Source organism: Scyliorhinus canicula, chromosome 5 (assembly GCF_902713615.1).
Source record: "Scyliorhinus canicula chromosome 5, sScyCan1.1, whole genome shotgun sequence".
In the NCBI taxonomy this organism is placed as follows: Eukaryota; Metazoa; Chordata; class Chondrichthyes; order Carcharhiniformes; family Scyliorhinidae; genus Scyliorhinus; species Scyliorhinus canicula.
This window is the reverse complement of record NC_052150.1, coordinates 181,807,825-181,827,830: the sequence shown is the minus strand read 5'-3', so window position 1 is coordinate 181,827,830 and position 20,006 is coordinate 181,807,825. Positions and strand designations below refer to the sequence as shown.

The 20,006-nt window shown below is 46.1% G+C and overlaps 1 protein-coding gene across 1 annotated transcript in view; it reads right to left on the bottom strand.

Annotated features, from left to right (window-relative positions):
- Nucleotides 1-223: 223 nt before the first annotated feature.
- LOC119966469 (mycocerosic acid synthase-like polyketide synthase) overlaps nucleotides 224-20,006 on the bottom strand; it is a 39,517-nt gene continuing 19,734 nt past the window's right edge. The window contains exons 5-6 of the mRNA XM_038798200.1: nucleotides 6,489-6,670; nucleotides 224-6,370 (exon numbers count right to left, since the gene is read on the bottom strand). Coding sequence (XP_038654128.1) covers nucleotides 803-6,370; nucleotides 6,489-6,670 — 5,750 coding nt within the window. The 3' untranslated portion in view covers nucleotides 224-802. The remainder of the gene's footprint in view (nucleotides 6,371-6,488; nucleotides 6,671-20,006) is intronic.

The window sequence follows — 20,006 nt, the reverse complement described above, 5'->3', positions numbered from 1 at the left end:
GGTGGGTTTGGGTTGGGCGGGGGTTTTCGCTGTGAGAAATCTGTTTCACAACCAAGCCGCCTTCAAACCCATCTAATTCTGGCCTTAACTGAATAATCATAAGACTGTATTAGAATTCAGTTGTATTTCCAATAGTCAAACGTTTTATTGCACTATAGTTTGACAAGAATATTAACAGTTACATCCATGTACACCATAAATAAAAAATAGTTCAACTTAGCCCTTTAATTAAGAAAATTATAACATGTTCAGCTAGAATTCCAGAGCAACAATCAAACAAAGTCTGAACATTTAGTGAAAATATTCCCAAGTGATGAATAGTGTTAAAAAACATATTGTGCATTTCATTATTTACAGGTTGGAATATCCTAATAGCAAATATTTGAAATATACTATCATTCCAAGCAATCATACTTATTCACAGGCACAGCAGGTGAATGATTTACTGCACAGTCCACATTAGTTGAGAGCATTTCCTCCAATATAGAAAGAAAACAATAAAAGAAGCTCATTAAAAAGAATATAGCTGATCTACCATGTCACCAATTAATCACCTCCTAATAAGCAACAAGCCAGCAAGTCCTTACTAACTCTCAGAATCTGAGGTTTCCAAGAATTTCTCACCATGGCAAACTTCTGCAAATGTCTTTGTTAAAATATTTATATTTAACCGTGAACTAATGTCCAGATCATTACTTGAGTAATATAGGATTCAGAATCTAGACGCTGTGTCTAACTGTTTGGGGTTAGCTGGAAAAGCATAACTATATTCTCCTCATCAGAACAGCTAACAGTAATTATTTTACAACTGGGTGTATTCTTCAAGTGAATCGCTCAAAGATGTGTTCTGTGGCAGAGCTGGTTTGACAAAGTGTGGTTGATTAGCAGTTTTCTCTACCAGCAGTGACACAACAGTATGTACTGTTGTCATTGGATCAAGAAACGTTACGAGTGGCAAGTTGATGTTTTTTTCCTGATAAATACGATTCTGCACTGTCATACTTAGCATGGAATCAAGGCCAAAACTGGAAAGATAGGATTCTTTTGTAAACTCTGCAGGGTCAGTATTACTGACTTCAGACAACAATGCAATGACATACTGCTCAGGTGTCATTGCTGAATTACTAGCTAAAACCTGCTGTTGGATGAGCTGTATTTTACTGATTTCATCCTGTACAAGTGAAAGGAATCGTGCTTTGAGAAATTGATTTTGAGAGACATCATTCTGATATAAATTCGAGAAATTGAATTTACAGACAGCTTGTTGTGGATTGTTCAACACCAAGCAGTGTTCAAGGCATTCAGAAATTTCTGAAACTTCCAGTGTCATTATCCCTTTCGATTCCAGAAACCTTTGGGTACTGTCCTTATTGAGTAACAGACCAAGGTTCAATGCACCCCAGTTTAAAGATTGCCCTACAAGCCCTTGGTTTCTCCTATAGTGGACAAAGAAATCAAGAAATGAGTTTGCTGCAGAATAGCTTGACTGGGCAGAATTCCCGCTAAATGATGCGATTGAGGAGTAACATACAAAGTAGTCCAACTGGAGGGACTGTGTTGTATAGTGAAGATTCAGAACACCTGCAATTTTGGGATTCAGAACTTTTTCAAACAATGTTTGATTTAGACTCTGAAGAAGGCCATCATGTAATACAACAGCACTGTGAAAAACTCCTTTGATTACAATCTTTGGAAAAATATCATGAAAGGCATTGATGGCTTTCTCAACATCCGACAGCACTGAAATGTCACAGGTCATGCTAGTTACCCTGGTCCCAAACTGATTCCAGAGATTTCTAAATTCTTCCTGCTTCTCATTAGATGGAGTGCTTCTTGACAGAACAATGACATGTCCCCCACCATGCTTGGCAATGAAATTTACTGTGTGAAAGCCAAGCCCTGTAAGTCCCCCTGTCACTATATATGCAGCATCACTTCTGAAAAGTTGCTTTTGGCTGTGATATACTTGTATCTGTGACATCCTACTATTTGGTACCTGCGTGCTCTTCAGGTCAACAATTGAAACAGCTTTGCAGGTAAAGTATGATTCTGCCCTGCATTCATCCACATCAGAGATCACTTGCTGAAAATCAACTTTTGGCAAATCAAGCCGTTTTCTTTCTAAATGCATTGATCTCATCCACTTGTAAATATCACGCGCAGATTTTGTAAGATATCCCTTCTGAAATATGTTAGCTACCTGCAAAACGTGAACAGAAACATTGTCCTTTTCATAGTTTTGCGAAGTATGAAACGCCTGGTTGTTGTCAAAGAGAACAACAACATGTTTAGCAGAAGAGCTGCTGACAGATGTTGCAACTAAAGATGTATTAATAGGGGGCAGGAAGATCAATGCATCAGAATGAGTAAAGGCAGGTGAAAAGTCATGAGATTCAATCTGAACTCTCCACCCCAATCCATTGGCTGCCAAGGACAGCACTTTAGTCAGACATGATTCTGGCTCCATGGAAACAATTAGCAAACGTTTGTGATATTTAGCACGAGGCAAAATGTTATGCAGTATTTCCCATGCGAGTACAAAGTATGAAACACATGGTGTCTGCTTCAACATTGGAATTTTACTGCTTTTGTAACAAATAGATGCAGAAAGAGTGACTGTAGAAAATGCTGCAACTGGGTAACATACAGCAACGTGATCTCCTATTTTACATGTCTTTACATCACTGCTAACAGCTGTAACTGTGCCACTGAAGTCTAGAGCAAGTAGTTTGTGCCCCTCTGTCATTGTTTTGTTCCAGTACATTGTCCGTCCAAAGTTCATTTCTGATACACTGATTGGAAAGTAATCTGATGAATGGATGCAAATTTTATCAATTTTAATATGCACGGTTTGTTTTGTTGGCTCATTCACTTTCCCTTGCTGTGGTGTTGCATGGAAATTTACAACTTTGTAGGGATCCAATGTTTGGAAACTAACATTTTCAAAACCAGAGTAAGGAACCATGCTGTGAACATTATCAGATATTTTATTGGGTGTCCGTGTGATGTGGGATGAATACAGCTTTCCTCGCCTAATCATTACTTCGGGATAATTGTCAGGCAAGGTAATTGCATTTGCCAATGCTCTAATATCTGCATCAATGGCAGAACTGATGTCAATCAGGTGAAAAGTAACTTCTTGTAGTTCTGCGGCACATGATCTGGTCATGCCCCATAACGCAAAGCCTGCCGTGATCTGATCTGCTGTGTTTTCTGATATCCTGAATGTGATTGTTCTGATAGACTTTGTGGAATTTGCCCCTTGAACTAGTTGAAGGATTTGACGGTAAATCTCACAGCAGCTGCTAATATGCGCCACCATTGCTTTGCTGTTCTGGTCAGTTAAATTTTGCATCCCCCACATGAATAACACTTCATCAAAGCTGCTCAAATCACTTATATTGTGCTGCCTTAGAACCTGTGCAATTCCTGTGCCCATCAATGTCTTAGGTTCTTGATAAGGAATATATGAGGACTGCTTGTGCAAGTACCTTTGAAGGCTGCCAGCAATTCCACAGTTATCTGCAAAGACCAACAATTTGGGGGCAGAAGGGTGATCTATACCTTTGGGAAGATGAACTATTTCCTCCCAGTTATTCTGGTAAAAATAGTCATTGAGTTCTACGGAATTTTGTTTGCTAAGAAATGTAATTCTGACATTTTTTAGTTCTGCAATGAGGGCTCCCTTTGTATCTGTAAACCCCCCGGAGACCTCATAGAATTCTGCAGTACTTTTACATGTCCTCATATACAACATCATTTCCTGCTGCATTGGTCGGCATATTGTCAAACTCCCCACGGATGTCGGGAATCCTGCTCTAGAATTTGACATTTTCATTGCTACGACAGCTGTCATTTGCATATAATAATCTAAAATGACTGGATGAATGTGGTAATCGTGCATCTGCAGCACAATCTCGTCAGGTACCTTAATACATGTTATAGCTTCCTTTAATTCATCCCCATAGAACACATCCCCAAGTTGTCTGAAAACTGAACCATATTGGAAACCTAAAGAGGAGAGCTCGTCATAGATGTCTTCCGCCTTTATCTTTTCCTTGACCCTTTCTGAAATATTTTGCAGAGCGATAGTAGTTTCTTCAACGATGCATTCCGGAACTTGACGAACCTCTCCCTTTGCATAAGTGGCAGAAGATGCAAAAACAACAAACTTGGTCACTTTGCCTTCCTTGCTAAGTTGTACCTTGAGCTCAGTTGAGTTTGGTTGCACAATACAGGGATTCAAAAAAGTAGTACTGATTTGACACAAACTGAGTGGTATCTTTGGCTTAATACTTGCCAGGGCCGATGCTAAGCCAAGCTCCACATGAACAGAGCCAGGTAATATAGGGACATTGTTGTTTTTGTGCTCTGATATATATGGCACTGTTGTTGGTGTTAGGTTGTAGTTGAATTCCTTACCATCTCTATTTGAACTGCAGAGGAAGGGGTGCGTGGGAGATGCTACGTTTTCATTACTTTGCCTAAAGTCTTCAAAATTGACCTGAAGCTTAGTACGATCGAATTTGTAGAAAGGATACAATGTTGGAGCAGACTCACATTCTACATACATATTTTTCCAGTTAGGATTGTACCCGAGTTCAAATAGTTTCGATAAAACTGAAATCAGTGTTTCATAATCCCTCTCTGGCTGTACTGCGGGAAGAACCAGAGCATCATGCCCTACAATTTCTTTGATGTACCTTTGTAAGGCCCTTCTTGGGCCTATTTCTACAAACACAGCATTTTTCACCTCTGCAACAGCAGTTCTTATAGCTTGTTCAAAGGCAACAGGATTGCGAATATTTCTGGCCCAATATTTCCCTGTGACACAGTCACCCCTTGAAACTAGTTGTCCAGTAACAGTGGAAATTACTTTGGTCTCTGTTTCATGTTTTTCTAAGTTGCCTATGTTCTCTTCCACCTGTTTTAAAATTGGTTCCATTAAGTGACTGTGATATGCTGCCGGAACATCTAAAATATGAAGGAATACATTTCTGTCACCAAATGAACTGGACAATTCTGTGTGCAGTTCGTCTACTGCTTCGGAGTCACCTGACACTGTACATGATGAAGGACTATTGAATGCAGCAATGCACAATCTACCTGAATATGAATCAAGTTTCTCTGACACTGTTGACAGGGGTAAATTACTAATCACCAACATTTTCCCTCCTGTTACTGTCGACTGTAATACACTTCGGTGGTAAAGCACCTTTACAGCATCTTGTAATGAAAGTATCCCAGCACAATGAGCTGCAGCAACTTCCCCAACAGAATGACCAATGGTAACATCTGGCTGCACTCCCCAAAACTTCAAAAGAGACACAATTGCCATCTGAATGGCAAACAGCACTGGCTGTGCGATGTCTGGCTTTGTGAAGTCGGCACAGTCGTCTCGAATTAAATCTAGCAATTTGGTGTTTGTGTATGGTTTGAGTATTCGTTCTATCTCTTCAATTTGTGACCTGAACTTTGCTTCTGTTTGGAGAAGTTGTTTGCACATACCTCGATATAAAACACCATTGCCACAAAATACAAATACTAGCTTTACCCCTGTCTTTCCCTGAGCTACTTCAGTATTTGTGGCTGATTTAAGCTGCTGCTGCAGATGACTGAGAGAAGATGCCACAAATGCTTTTCTGTATCTGTTATTTTTGTGGCTTCTTCTGCAGGCAGATGTATATGCCAGGTTCTGCAGCACAATGTCATCACTTTCCTTTATTTGGTGACTTGTGTCTTTTAGCATCATCTGAACTGAATTCTGGGAGGCAGCTGAAAGCACAAATATCTCAAATGGTTTTTGTGCACAGTTATGTACAGAATCCTGCCGGTACTCCCTTACTACTACATGAGCATTTGTTCCCCCAAAACCAAATGAATTGACCCCTGCCATCTTCTCTTTCATCCAACTTTCATTCCATTGTTTCACACTGGTAGGAATATGTAGATTCAAAGCTTTTGCATTGATGCTTGAATTCCCCTCAGAGTAGTGGAGTGATGGCACAATTTTCCCATGATACATCATTAGGAGCACTTTAATTAAACCTGCTGCTCCTGCAGCGGACTCTGTGTGACCAATGTTTCCTTTGACAGAACCCATGATCAGTGGAGGTAGGTCTGGATGCCTGGATTGCCCAAGGATATTTGAGATGCTGGCTGCTTCTGTAGGATCACCAGCTGGTGTTCCGGTTCCATGAGCCTCCATGTAGTGAATCTCTGATGGGTCAACATTTCTGGGGTAAATACTTCTCAATAACTCTTCTTGTTGTGTTTTTGAGGGTCTGGTGATGGGTGTGACTGTCCTCCCATCCTGATTGACTGCACTACGGACTATTACTCCCCAAATATGATCATGGTCCTTATGAGCCTGTTAACAAGATTAATGGATATGGCAATTTAATGATAGATATTGGAATAAATATCAATATTTAAGTGCATATTTTGGATAAAAATGTAGAGAAACATGTGTGATAATTATGCATTACCTTTGTAAGCGTCTTCAACAGAAGAATTCCACAACCTTCTCCCCTTCCGTACCCATTACCTTTGCTGGAAAATGGCTTGCTCATTCCATCTGGTGATATCATCTTTGCTTTGCTAAGTGCTACATTGACTCTTGGTTCAATGATACAGCTCACACCCCCACATACAGCCATCTCACAATCACCTGAAAGATGAAAATGGAGTTTGAACAAATTCTTTGTGGGCAAAGTTGAGCATGATAAGTGTAGTTGGTTCGTAATACAAATATTGACAAAGTAACATATATGGAGCCAACAAGTGGGCTGGAATTTCTGCACCGCGACGCATGCAACGTGGATCTTGATTGGGTGGTGAATTGAGCATCCAGCTGAAATTGATGTTCACGGCGGGTGCTGAACCGAATGCTTTGCTCTGATTCCCCCACTGGCAGCGGGATCGGGGTTCACGCCCGCGCCAGCAGGAGGATGCTAATGGATGCTCAGCCTTGAGTGATATGAAGTCCTGAGGGTTGATGGTTGTAAACATTGTAGATACAGCACCTCAGAGTTACTCATGTTGGGTCGGTTTTCCTTGTAGAAAAGAAGGCTGAGAAGAGACTTGATACAGGTATCCGGGATCCTGAGGGATATAGACAGGCTAAAGATTGAGAAACCGTTTGCTCTGAAGTGTACATCAAGAACTAAACGACACAGATTCATTAATGGACAAACAGGGTAGGAGTAATGTGAGAAAACGTTTATCACTCAGAGGGAGTAGGAGTCTGGAATGAACTTCCTGAAATGGAGGCGGAGGCAGGTTTGATCGAGGTATTCTAAAGGGAATTGGATTGTAATCAGAGAAGAAATAAGGTAGAATGTTCCGGGGATAAAGCAGGGAGTGAGATTAAGTAAAATGCTCTTTGGAGAGCCAGTGCAGACTCGATGGGCTGAAGTGCCTCCTTTTGTGCTGTAAAGGCTCTGTGATTCTATCCATGAAGGAAGATGAATGAAGCAAGGCTCACGGCTGTTTTGAGAAAGCTTTCAATCACAGCCCACTAGGAGAAATTAATGAATGGCTTGGAGCCAAAGGATCCGAGGGATTTAAACAGGTCACTGCTTATTTTCTTCCAGGAATAGTCACGTGGTGCTTCCAGGTGAGTGTTACAACAGTAAATTTTTTAACTGCCTCTGTCTGGACTGCTGTCTAGCTTCCAGACAGGGATCTTTTTCCTTGGCTGTCCGATAATTATAGTCAGCAAGTTTGCAAATAGATCATAGAATTTACAGTGTAGAAGGAGACCATTCGGCCCATCGAGTATGCACCGGCCCTTGGAAAGAGCACCCTACCTAAGCCCACACCTCCACCCTATCCCCGTAAGCCAGTAACCCCACCTAAACTTTTTTGGACCTAAGGGAAACATAGCATGGCCAATCTACCTAACCTCCACATCTTTGGACTGTGGGAGGAAACCAGAGCACCCGGAGGAAACCCACACAGACAGGGAGAAAACATGCTGACCCGCACAGACAGTGACCCAAGCCAGGAATTGAACCTGGACTCTGGAGCTGTGAAGCAACTGTGCTAACCATTGTGCTACCATGCTCCCCTAATGTAAACACAATTCTTATTTATCTATAACAAGAACTATAATGAAGTGCGCAGCAGATACAATTGGTTAATATTTAACTAATACCTAACTCCCACTTTAACTTGCCCCCTACCCCATGCACACACACACAGTGGACCAACATAGAGGGGTGAAAAGTGGTAAAAATGGTAGGTGAAAGGAAAAGAGTTTCTTTCAGATGATTGTTTTTTATCACGCTTTCTTTACAGTGAGCTTGCAAATTAAAGTCTTTGCTTTCCAGCCTGTACTGGTCTTCTCTGTAGCTTAGAAATAAAGTGCTCACAACATTCCTGAAGAGACAGAGTCTTTGTTTCATAAAACTTTGCTTTCAGTTTGTGGTATGTCTTCAGGTCTCTGTCATTTCAGGAACACAGCACCTACCGACTACTGGAGAGAATGGCAGTCCTCAGAGCAGGCTTTGTGGAGAGAGTTAGCTGGATTTTTCTGGAGAGGATTAGCTTGACCTTTTTTATCCGTGCTGCTGTAATTTAAACTGAAACCTTCAGGTCTCTAAGAACCATTTCAGTGGGATAAGATCCAATCATCGCCTGTTACCGGGCAGAACACAGCACTTTGTGCCAATTCATTGGCCACCAGCCAAATCAACTGAACTGCATCCCAGTCCACCTTTCTCAGAGGTGCTGGTCAGTCGGCAACTCCCATTTAAACCAGCAACAATTCGCAGTGATCTCTTCTGCTTCTGGATTATTTTGCTTGGATTAAATAGACAGGCTGCTTGCTTTAAAGATACATGTCCATTAATCATCCATGGATGAAAAATGTAACAGCAAAAATAAAAGAGTAGATAATGGAATAAACAGGGAGGACCCATGTAACACACGCACAGACTCATACCCCACATACATACACATCCAGTTGCTCGGTGTTTGATTATGTGTATTTGTTTAATCTTCTCAGCACTATATTAGTTACTAAGAAAAGAAACAAGAGTGTTTCACAGTTTATGCAGCTGTAAATATGAGAGCCGAAATTTCAAAGCATTGAATAAAATTCCTGTTGCACATGTAGAAGTTTGAGTTTGTTATCTCTGTCTATCTCTGATATAGAAAACACAAGAGAACCCATTGATTTATTGACTCGCAAATCCAGTCTTGCTTCCTGTTACATTAGCACTACTGAGCTCTTGAGGCCATTGATTGTTTGCAGTTTTTAACAGCCTAAAACTGTTATCCTGAACTTGGACAATTTACTCTGAGTTACAGAATTTTTCATCACTTTGGGGGAAAAGAACAAAGCTCCAAATAATTAACCAATCCCCTAATTATAGCATAAAGTCTTTTAGTTCAGCAACCAAGAGTGACTATAATCACAATTGCAAGTCACTAGATCATAGAAATCTTCACAAAACTGAACACTGCTCCATTTTGTACATTCTACCATCTCATTGTTTTCACATGACCTGAACCAGACAGCACAACCACAACAGCTCCGAGACTTGCTTATCTGTCTGATAAAAGGCTGGATCAAATTACACATTAGAGAGAACATCAAATTACTCTGCAGCAGATAGGATCAAATTATACATTCAAGACAAACTGTTGGGTATGCCTTACCTTCCAAAGGAAAATAAATCAGAAATCTGGTACAATCAATTTGCATGGCAAATAAATGTAACCAAATCAGGTCAAAAGCAATAACCTTTGTCACCTTTGCAAAAAACTAAAATCTAACCAATATATTTTTGTTTGTGTGGTAGTCACAACTAGTGGCATATTATATGTACTACGGCACTGCCCATATATTAGAGGTACAAGAGTAAATCCCTGCCAGTAGGCGGCGTATAAATGTGTGTGCTCTTCTGTGCTGCAGCCATTCTGGTTCCAGCTACAGACGCACAACATCTTTGCTCAATAAAGCCTCAATTGTTCCACTATTCTCGTCTTTGTTGTAATTGACGGTGTATCAATTTGTTGAGCAAGCCCTCAAGCAGCCAACGCAACGTCCACCTTTGTCCACTGGCTAGCCTGCTTCGAAAGCTACCTCAGAACAGCCGCTGAAGAACCCTCGGACTCGCAGAAGCTCCAATCCTCTATTCACGGGTGAGCCCTGACATTTTTCCCCTCATCCGGGATGCGCCCACCTACTCCGAAGCAATGGTGCTCCTGAAGGGACATTACGTTCAACCAGTGAATGAAGTATACGCCAGGCACCTCCTGGCCACAAGACAGAAACTCCCCGAGGAGTCTCTGGACGATTTCTGGCATGCCCTGTACATCCTAGGTAGGAATTGTGATTGCCAGGCAGTTTCGGCAGTCCAGCACACCAAACTTTTAATTAGAGACGCTTACGTCACGGGCATGAAGTCTGCATAAATCCGGCAGCGGCTACTGGAAGGGGGTACGCTTGATTTTGCGGGAACTAGGCAGCTCGCTAATTCGTTAGAAGTGGCCTCCCATAATGTTCAGTCCTACGCCCCGACTGTGCGGCACCCTTGTGGTCATCATGGGCCCCACCAGCTGCCGACTCCAGCTCACCGCAAGCCTGCGCAGTGCGGCATCCAGCCAACTCTGGGGGGCCCAAGTGTTATTTTTTCGGGCAAAACAAACACCCCAGGCAGCGCTGCCCGGCGCAGAGGGCGACCTGCAACGGGTGTGGGAAGAAAGGACACTTCGCTGCTGTTTGCCAGGCCTGGTAGGTCACCGCTGTTTCCAGGCCCGGAGTTCTTACACCCCCACACATGCAACCCAGGGGTGCCACCATATTCCCCTCCATAGGCAACGTGCGTCCCGGCATCTTTGATGCTGCCTGCCATGGGCGCCGCCATTTTCAGCGCCATTTTGGACGGCGCCTCAGGACCCCTGCTCGCCTGGCCGTTCATCACCTGCTGCTACCTTTGCAACCGCTGACCAGCCCGGGACCTCCCAGCATCTGCCGCAGCTCGCCTCTATCACCCTGGATCAGTCTCAGCCCCGCAACCTCGCGACCGCTACGACGACAGTGAAGATCGATGGGCACGAGACGACCTGCCACTTTGCCTCCGGGAGCACCGAGAGCTTCATCCACCCCACTACGGTAAGGCGCTGCTCCCACCCGGGACACCCCATCACCTAGTAAATCTCCCTGGCCTCCGGATCCCATTCCGTGGAAATCCGAGGGTATTGCATCGCGACCCTCACCGTCCAAGGCGTATTCAGCAACTTCCGGCTCTACATCCTCCCCCACCTCTGCGCTGCCCTGTTACTCAGCCTGGATTTTCAGTGCCATCACCAAAGCCTAACTTTAAAATTCGGCGGACCCCTACCCCCCTCACTGTCTGCGGCCTCACAACCCTTAATGTCTATCCACCTTCCCTGTTTGTGAACCTCACCACGGATTGCAAACCCGTCGCCATCAGCAGCAGACGGTACAGTGCCCAGGACAGGACCTTCATCAGGTCAAAGGTCCAACGGCTTCTGCGGGAAGGGGTCATTGAGGCCAGAAACAGCCCCTGGAGAGTTCAAGTGATGGTGGTGAAGACTGGGGAGAAGTACAGGATGGTCATTGTCTACAGTCAGACCATTAATCGGTACACGCAGTTCGACGCGTAACCCCTCCCACGCATATCTGACATGGTCAATCAGATTGTGCAGTATCGTGTCTTTTCCACAGTGGACTTGAAGTCCGCCTACCACCAGCTCCCTATCCGCCCGGAGGACCGCCAATGCACTGCATTCGAAGCAGATGGCCACCTTTATCACTTCCTTAGGATTCCCTTCGGCCTCACTAATGGGATCTCGGTCTTCCAGCGAGAGATGTACCGAATGGTTGATCAGTACAGGCTGCGGGCCACATTCACGTACCTAGATAACATCACCATCTGTGGCTACGATCAACAGGACTACGATGCAAACCCCCAAAAATTCCTCCAGACCGCCAAACTCCTTAATCTCACAGACAATAAGTAGAAATGCGTTTTCAGCACCAACCGCTTAGCCATCCTTGGCTATGTCGTGCAAAATGGAGTTCTAGGGCCCGATCCCAACTGCATGCGCCCCCTCCTGGAACTCCGTCTCCCCCACTGCCCCAAGGCCTTGAAACAATGCCTGGGGTTTTTCTCCTATTACGCCCAGTGGGTCCCTAATTATGCGGACAAGGACTGCCCACTCATTCAGTCCACAGTTTTCCCCCTGGCGGCTGAGGCAAGCCAGGCCTTCAACTGCATCAAGGCAGGCATCGCCAAGGCCACGATGCACGCGGTCGAAGAGTCCCTCCCTTTTCAGGTGGAGAGCGATGCATTGGACGTAGCTCTGGCCACCACCCTGAACCAGGCGGGCAGGCCCGTGGCCTTCTTTTCCCGCACCCTCCACGCCTCCGAAATCCGGCACTCCTCTGTCGAAAATGAGGCCCAAGCCACAGTAGAAGCTGTGCGACATTGGAGGCATTACCTGGCCGGCAGGAAATTCACTCTCCTCACTGACCAACGGTCGGTTGCCTTTATGTTTAATAATACACAGTGGGGCAAGATCAAAAATGACAAGATCATGAGGTGGAGGATCGCGCTCTCCACCTATAATTACGAGATTTTGAATCGCCCGGGGAAGCTCAACGAGCTCCCTGATGTTCTATCCCGCGGTACATGTGGCAGCGCACAAGTGGACCGACTCCGGGCTCTCCACTATGACCTCTGCCACCCGAGGGTCACCGGTTCTTCCATTTTATCAAGGCCCGCAACCTGCCCTACTCCATGGAGGAGTTCAGAACCGTCACCAGAGACTGCCAAGTCTGCGCAAAGTGCAAGCCGCACTTCTCCCGGCCAGATAGAGCGCACCTGGTGAAGGCCTCCCACCCCTTTGAATGCCTCAGCATGGATTTCAAAGGGCCCCTCCCCTCCACCGACTGCAACATGTACTTTCTGAATGTGATTGATGAGTTCCCTTTTCGCCATCCCATGCTCTGATAAGACTTCTGCCACGGTAATCAAAGCCCTGCACAGCATTTTCACTCTGTTCGCTTTCCCCACCTATATCCACAGTGATCGGGGATCCTCTTTCATGAGCGATGAGCTGCGTCAGTTTCTGCTCAGCAAGGGCATCGCCTCGAGCAGGACAACCAGCTACAACCCCCAGGGAAACGGGCAGGTGGAGAGGGACCGTCCTGCTGGCCCTGCGGTCTAAAAATCTTCCGGTCTCCCGCTGGCAGGAGTTCCTCTGCGACACACTCCACTCCATCCGTTCGCTCCTCTGCACTGCGACTAACGAGACCCCGCACGAACATGGCTGCCTTCCCCAGGAAATGCATCTCCAGGGTCTCGCTCCCAACATGGCTGACAGTTCCTGGACCCGTCCTCCTCCGGAAGCACGTGCAGACCCATGAGTCGGATCCCTTGGTCGAAAAATTCCACCTCTTACATGCAAACCCGCAGTACGCTACTTGGCACACTCCGACGGGCGCCAAGACACAGTCTCCCTCCGGGACCTGGCACCCGCTGGGTCCCCACCCACTATCCCCGACCTGACAGCGCCCCCCCTCCCTCCCCACCCCCGGTTGCCTCATTCACCCCTGCACCACTCATCCTCCCTCCAGCGAACCTCACCGCAGCCCCCACCCTAGCAGGATCCGTCCTCCCACTGGTTCCACTCAGAGGTGATGAAGAAGAGGACAACACGCTCCCGGAGTCGCAGGTGACCACGTCGGCGCCCACATCACCACAAGGACTGAGGCAATCGCAGAGGAGGGTCAAGGCCCCAGACAGACTAAACTTGTAATGTTCCACCACCCCCGCCGGACTCTTTTTTTTAACAGGGGGTGAATGTGGTAGTCACCACTAGTGGCATAATATTTGCATTATGGCACTGCCTGTATATTGGAGGTACAAGGGTAAATCCCTGCCTGCTGGCTCTGCCCAGTAGGCGGCATATAAATGTGTGTGCTCCTCTGTGCTGCAGCCATTCTGGTTCCATCTATAGGAGGCACAACATCTTGCTCAATAGAGCCTCGATTGGTCCACTATTCTCATGTAATTGACAGTGCATCAGTTTGGTCGTTGGTTAACTTTATAAGCGCAACAAAGAATCCATAACGAGTAGGTCGGAAAAAAAACCTGACATTATTTTACAATAACTATTATATACAGCTCAAATAGTTCCCTACTGGGTCTTCTCTAGTCGGTGTTTTACTGGCCGACTCCACTTATACATAGCCAGAGATTGTTAACAGTCCCCCAACCCGTTATCAGGGGAGCTCGTATTCTGCAAGATCCACAGGGTAATTAATCACCCCTACCCCTTTGACCATGTTCAGGAAGACAGTTTTTAGGGCAGCATGGTAGCATAGTGGTTAGCACAGTTGCTTCACAGCTCCACGGTTCCAGTTTTGATTCCCAGCTGGGTCATGTCTGTGCAGAGTCTTCACGTTCTCCCCGTGTCTGCGTGGGTTTCCTCCGGGTGCTCAAGCTTCCTCCCACAGTTCAAAGATGTGTGGGTTAGGTGTATTGGCCGTGCTAAATTGACCTTAGTGTCCAAAAAATTTTAAGTGGAAATTACTGGGTTATGGGTATAGGGTAGATATGTGGGCTTCAGTAGGGTGCTCTTTGTAAGGGACGGTGCAGACTCGATGAGCCAAATGGCCTCCATCTGCACTGTAAATTCTATGATTCTACGATACCCCACAAGACCCATGTGAGTTGTAACATCCCTCCCCCACAAAGTCCAAAGAATCCTCTGAAGACCGTGGCAAGGAGGGCGTCAGACCGTCTTGGCATCTGACTGGGCATTTTGCACCCAAGGTGCTGGATAGGGCAACACCGATTCCGACAGGAATCACGTGGCGGCTGCAATTCCCGAGGTTGTGCATTGAGGGTTCCTAATCGGAGACCTCCTGTGTCTTCATCTCCCAGTCTGAGTTGCTGGCCTCAGCCAACTCAACATCTTGACCCTCTTGGAGTTTTGCCTGGCCTGGTCAGGCAGCAGGTACGGTTGTAGAAGAGGTTTCCAAGGATGAGGATTTTTCCGAAAAAGTGGACCCAATATGGTCAAGGTGCTTTCTCACAGCATGATCCTGGGCTTGCACCTGGTAAGAAACTGGCCCTGTCTGGAGATCCACTGGGCGCTGTCAGAGAAGTTTTGAACAAACACCGAGTCACCTGGTACAAAGTTTCTGGATGGTTGACATCGAATGGGGCAACGCCCTTGCTCCTCCTGATTGTGGCGCACTTTGCACCTATGTTTGGAAAACCCATGCCAAGGCGGTGACAAAGTCTTCGGTCTATCAGCAATTCCGCAGTGTTTACCCCAGTCACTGTGTCCTGATGGTTCTGTAGCAAAACAAACTTGAAGAATGTTTCTTGAGGACCCATTTAAATGTTAGCACTGCTCGCTCCGCCAGACCATTAGAAGCCGGTGGTATGTGGCAGTACGAATATGCCACACCCCATTTGCCTGCAAAAACCCAGAGAACTCCTCACTTGTGAAACGGGTGCCATTATCAGAAACAAGTACTTCAGGGAGGCCGTGTGTGCAAAACAGTAAATGTAACTTCTCAATATTCACCCAGGAAGTGGTTCCCGCCATCTTGTGCACTTCAAGCCTCAACAAGAGGAACATGGACCCCTGAAACAGACCAGCTGGCAAAGTCGGCATGCAAACTGCCTTTAACTTGCCTGAGAGTTGTTGATGCTGTCCACTGTATAGGAACATGTGCAGAACTTCGGATAGGATCGGATTTTTCTTGGTCCACTCAACGGATCTGCGACACCATGACAGGTCAAGAGTTCATGAAATTTAGACTATTTCAACCTTCCTGGGGGTCGATAAGGGGCCTGGTCATTTCCACTGATACAGGGGCATGGCTTGGCCGCCATACGGAGCATTGCTGGCCATCTTCTCAACTCATTGAGGACCGGCCACCAGGGGCGGCACAATGGCACATTGGTGGCACAGTGATTAGCACTGCTGCATCACAGCGGCAGAGACCCGGGTTCAATTCTGACTTCAGGTGACTGTGTAGAGTTTGCACATTCTCCCTGTGTCAGCATGGGTTTGTTTCGAGTACAAAGATGTGCAAGTTTGATGATTTGGATATGCTAAATTGTCGGCAGGTGGGGCTACCGGGATAGGGTGGGGAATTGGGCCGAGGTAGGGTGCTCTTTCAGAGGGTTGGTGCAGACCTGATGGGCTGAATGGCCTCCTTCTGCTCGGTAGGGATTCAATGCTTCTAATTGCGTGCCAGCATTTTCATCTTGGACACGCGTGGATGACCGTTGTAGAGGCTTTTATGATCAACTCCAGTCCCTTGTCTGGGATGACTACATGCATACCCACAACAGGATACCATCCTCCAAACTGAACTCAGACAGCTTGGAGGGAAATGCCTTTAACTTGCCTGAGAGTTGTTGATGCTGTCCACTGTATAAGAACATGTGCTAAACTTCGGGTAGGACCGGATTTTCCTTGGTCCACTCAACGGATCTGCGACACCATGACAGGTCAAGAGTTCATGAAATTTAGACTATTTCAAGCTTCCTGGGGGTCGATAAGGGGCCAGTCAACAAAGACTCAGTGTGTCGGCATTTGCAATTTGTGTCCCCGGCCTATGTTCAATAGAATATTCACAGGCAGTGAATAACAAGTTCCAGAGCTGGATTCGCGGAAGCAAAGGACGGAATTGCCTTATCCTCCTTGGAAAGCCCAAACAAAAGCTTATGATCAATAATGAGTGTCAAGTGGCGGTTGTAGATGTATTGGTGAAAATGTTTCACTGCGAAGACCACCACCAGACCTCCCTTATTAATCTGCATGTGCTTCCTTTCCGCTGCAGCCATTGTACTGGAGGCGAAGGCGATCAGCCGTTCTCTCCCATTTTGCATCTGGTGGGACAGGACGGCCCCGATACCATAGGGGGAAACATCGCCATGGTTTGGCAGGATCGTAATGGGCCAGTAACCCGGAAGATGACAACTGCTCCTTCACCTGCCGGAAAACTGTTTCCTGTGGCTGGCCCCAGGCCCATACATGATTTTTCTTCAGAAGGTATAAGGAAGCCAACTTGGTCACAAGATACAAGAGAAACTTTGTCATAGTTTTTCAAAAATATATATATTTTATTCCAAACATACACAACATCAACAAATACACAAATACAGAGTCCATCAAAGCCTAGTCAGCAGTTTGTACAGGTGTTTCCCTTTTATTCTCTGTCCCCCTGCCCCCTGCAACAAACAAGTCCTCAAATAAAGTCATGAATGGCCTCCACTGCACCTCTAAACATTCTTCTGACCCCCTCAACTCAAACTTAATCTTCCCCAGCTGGAAAAAGACATACATGTCCCCCAGCCAGCTACCACCCCTGGTGCCATATCCAATCTTCAAGTCAACAGGATCCTTTGCCCGGCAATCAAAGAGGTGAAGGAACTCTCTTCAATAGTTAATGAGACCAAGGAAAGAGCGAGGTTCTGAATCTTCTGTCGGGATGGGGATCTCTGGATTGCTCGCTTCTTATCCGCAACGGGGTGCAAACCTTCACTGTCCACCCGATATCCAAGGTGGACCACGTCTCTCACATGAAATATGCGTTGCGCTCATCGTAAGTGGACACCAGCCTCAGAGAATCGCTTTAACACAGACTCCAGGTTGTCTAAGTGTTTTTGCTCAGAGGTTCCCGGGACCAGCGCATCATCTAAATAAACAATCACATGTGGCAGCCCTCGCAGGATGTTCTCCATTACACGTTGGAAAATAGCACAGGGAGAGGACACTCCGAAAGGCAACCGCGTATACTCGTACAGGCCCCTGTCTGTATTAATGCTGATATATTTGTGGTAGGCAGGATCCGACACAAGCTGCAAATAGGTATGGACCATATTGGGTTTTGTGAACGAATGCCTGCCCGCAATCTTCACGTTGAGATCCTCTATTCACGGCATGGGGTAGCGGCCCAACCAGGAAACCGTGTTTACCATCAATTTGTAGTCTCCGCATAAACAAACCATTTTGTCTGGCTTCATTACTGGTACCACCGGTGCTGCCAAATTCGAGAACCGGATAAGCCTGATGATACCCATAGATTCCAACCGACTGAGCTCTATCTGCATATGGAAACGGGCACGCCTGTAAATACTATGGCGGGGCTGCTGGGTCAAACTGTGAGCAGGTCGAAACACTTCGGGATATTTTCCGAAAATGGCGCCCAAAGCACTAGAACCCATTTAGAGGATGTGCTGCCAGTGTAGCTGCAGGTGGCGCAATGAGTCACAGCCCATGGCCCTTTGCCGCAATGAGTGCAAGACGCATCGACTGGCATCCATAAACCACCGGGCTGATAGTACTACCTGCAATATCTAATGGGTCTCCTGTGTAGGTGGCTACCCTGGCCTGGGTGTCTGTCAAATCCAAGTTCTGAATCCCCAGTTTAATCAAACGTTTTCCATCTGTCTATGGAGGCTGCCACGCAAGTCCAATTCCATATTGAGCAGGTGCCCATTCACCCGCACTACAACTTTAAAGGGGGCCACACGGGGCTGCCACGCAATTCAACTGCATGCTCATCGTCCTCATCTGGCACATTGAAAAGGAAAGTATGGGCCCTGAGCTGGTGTCTGCCTCTACTGGTGCGTGTGGACCGCTGGTTCAGCCATGGCCTACGTTCATGCCAGGGTCAGTGACCACAAAGAAGAACAAAGAACAAAAGAAAATACAGCACAGGAACAGGCCCTTCGGCCCTCCAAGCCTGTACCGGTCATGATATCAACCTTGGCCAAAACCCTTTGGCCTTATCCCTCTATACCATCCTATCCATGTATTTGTCAAGGTGCCTTTTGAACACCGTTAATGTATCTGCTTCCACAGACTCCCCTTGTAATGCAACCCAGGCACTTGCCACCTCTGTGTAATAAACCTGCCTCGCATATCTCCCCCAAGCTTTGCCCCATGGATCTTAAACCTATGCCCCCTTGTGACTGATCCCTCCACCCTGGGAAAGAGTGCCTGCCCATCCACTCTATCCATGCCCTTCATAATTTTGTAGATCTCTATCTGGTCACCCCTCAAACTCTGTCTTTCTAATGAAAACTGTCCAAGGCTATTCAGCCTCTTCATGTAGCTAACACCCTACAGACCAGGCAACATCCTGGTAAACCTCCTCTGCACTCTCCAAAGCCTCCACATCCTTCTGGTCGGGTGGTGACCAGAATTGTGCACAATTTTCCAAGTGCGTTACCATGGTTCTATACAACTGTAGCATGACTTGCCAGGTTTTTTACTCGATGAAGGGAAGGATTCCTCATGCTTTCTTGACTGTCTTGTCCACTTGTGTTACCACTTTCAAATATCTGTGGACCTGCACGCCCAGATCTCTTTGACTTTCTATGTTCCTGTGAGCATTTACGGTATATTTCCACTCCATGTTAGACCTACCAAAATGCATTACCTCACATTTGTCTGGATTAAATTCCATTTGCCATTTCTCTGCCCAAGTCTCTAACCTATCTATGTCCTGCTGTATCCTCTGACAATCCTCAACACTATCTGCCACTTCACCAACCTTGGTGTCACGCGAACTTACTAATCAGACCGGCTACATTTTACTGCAAATCGTTTATGTATACTGTGAATAACAGAGGCCCCAGCACAGATTCCTATGGAACACCACTAGTCACAACCTTTCAATCAGAAAAAACACGCTTCTACTGCTACCCTTTGGAATTTAACCCAGACAAATGCAAGGAGATGCATTTTGGGAGATCCAATTCAGGTGGGAGCTATAAAATAAATGGCAGAACCATCAGGAGCATAGAGACACAGAGAGACCTGGGCGTGCAGGTCCACAGATCCTTAAAAGTGGCAGCACCGGTGGAAATGGTGATAAAGAAAACATATGGGATACTTGCGTTCATAGGATGGTGTATCGAGTATAAATACTCGCAAATTATGTTACAGTTATACAGAACGTTGGTTAGGCCACATTTGGAATACCGTGTCCA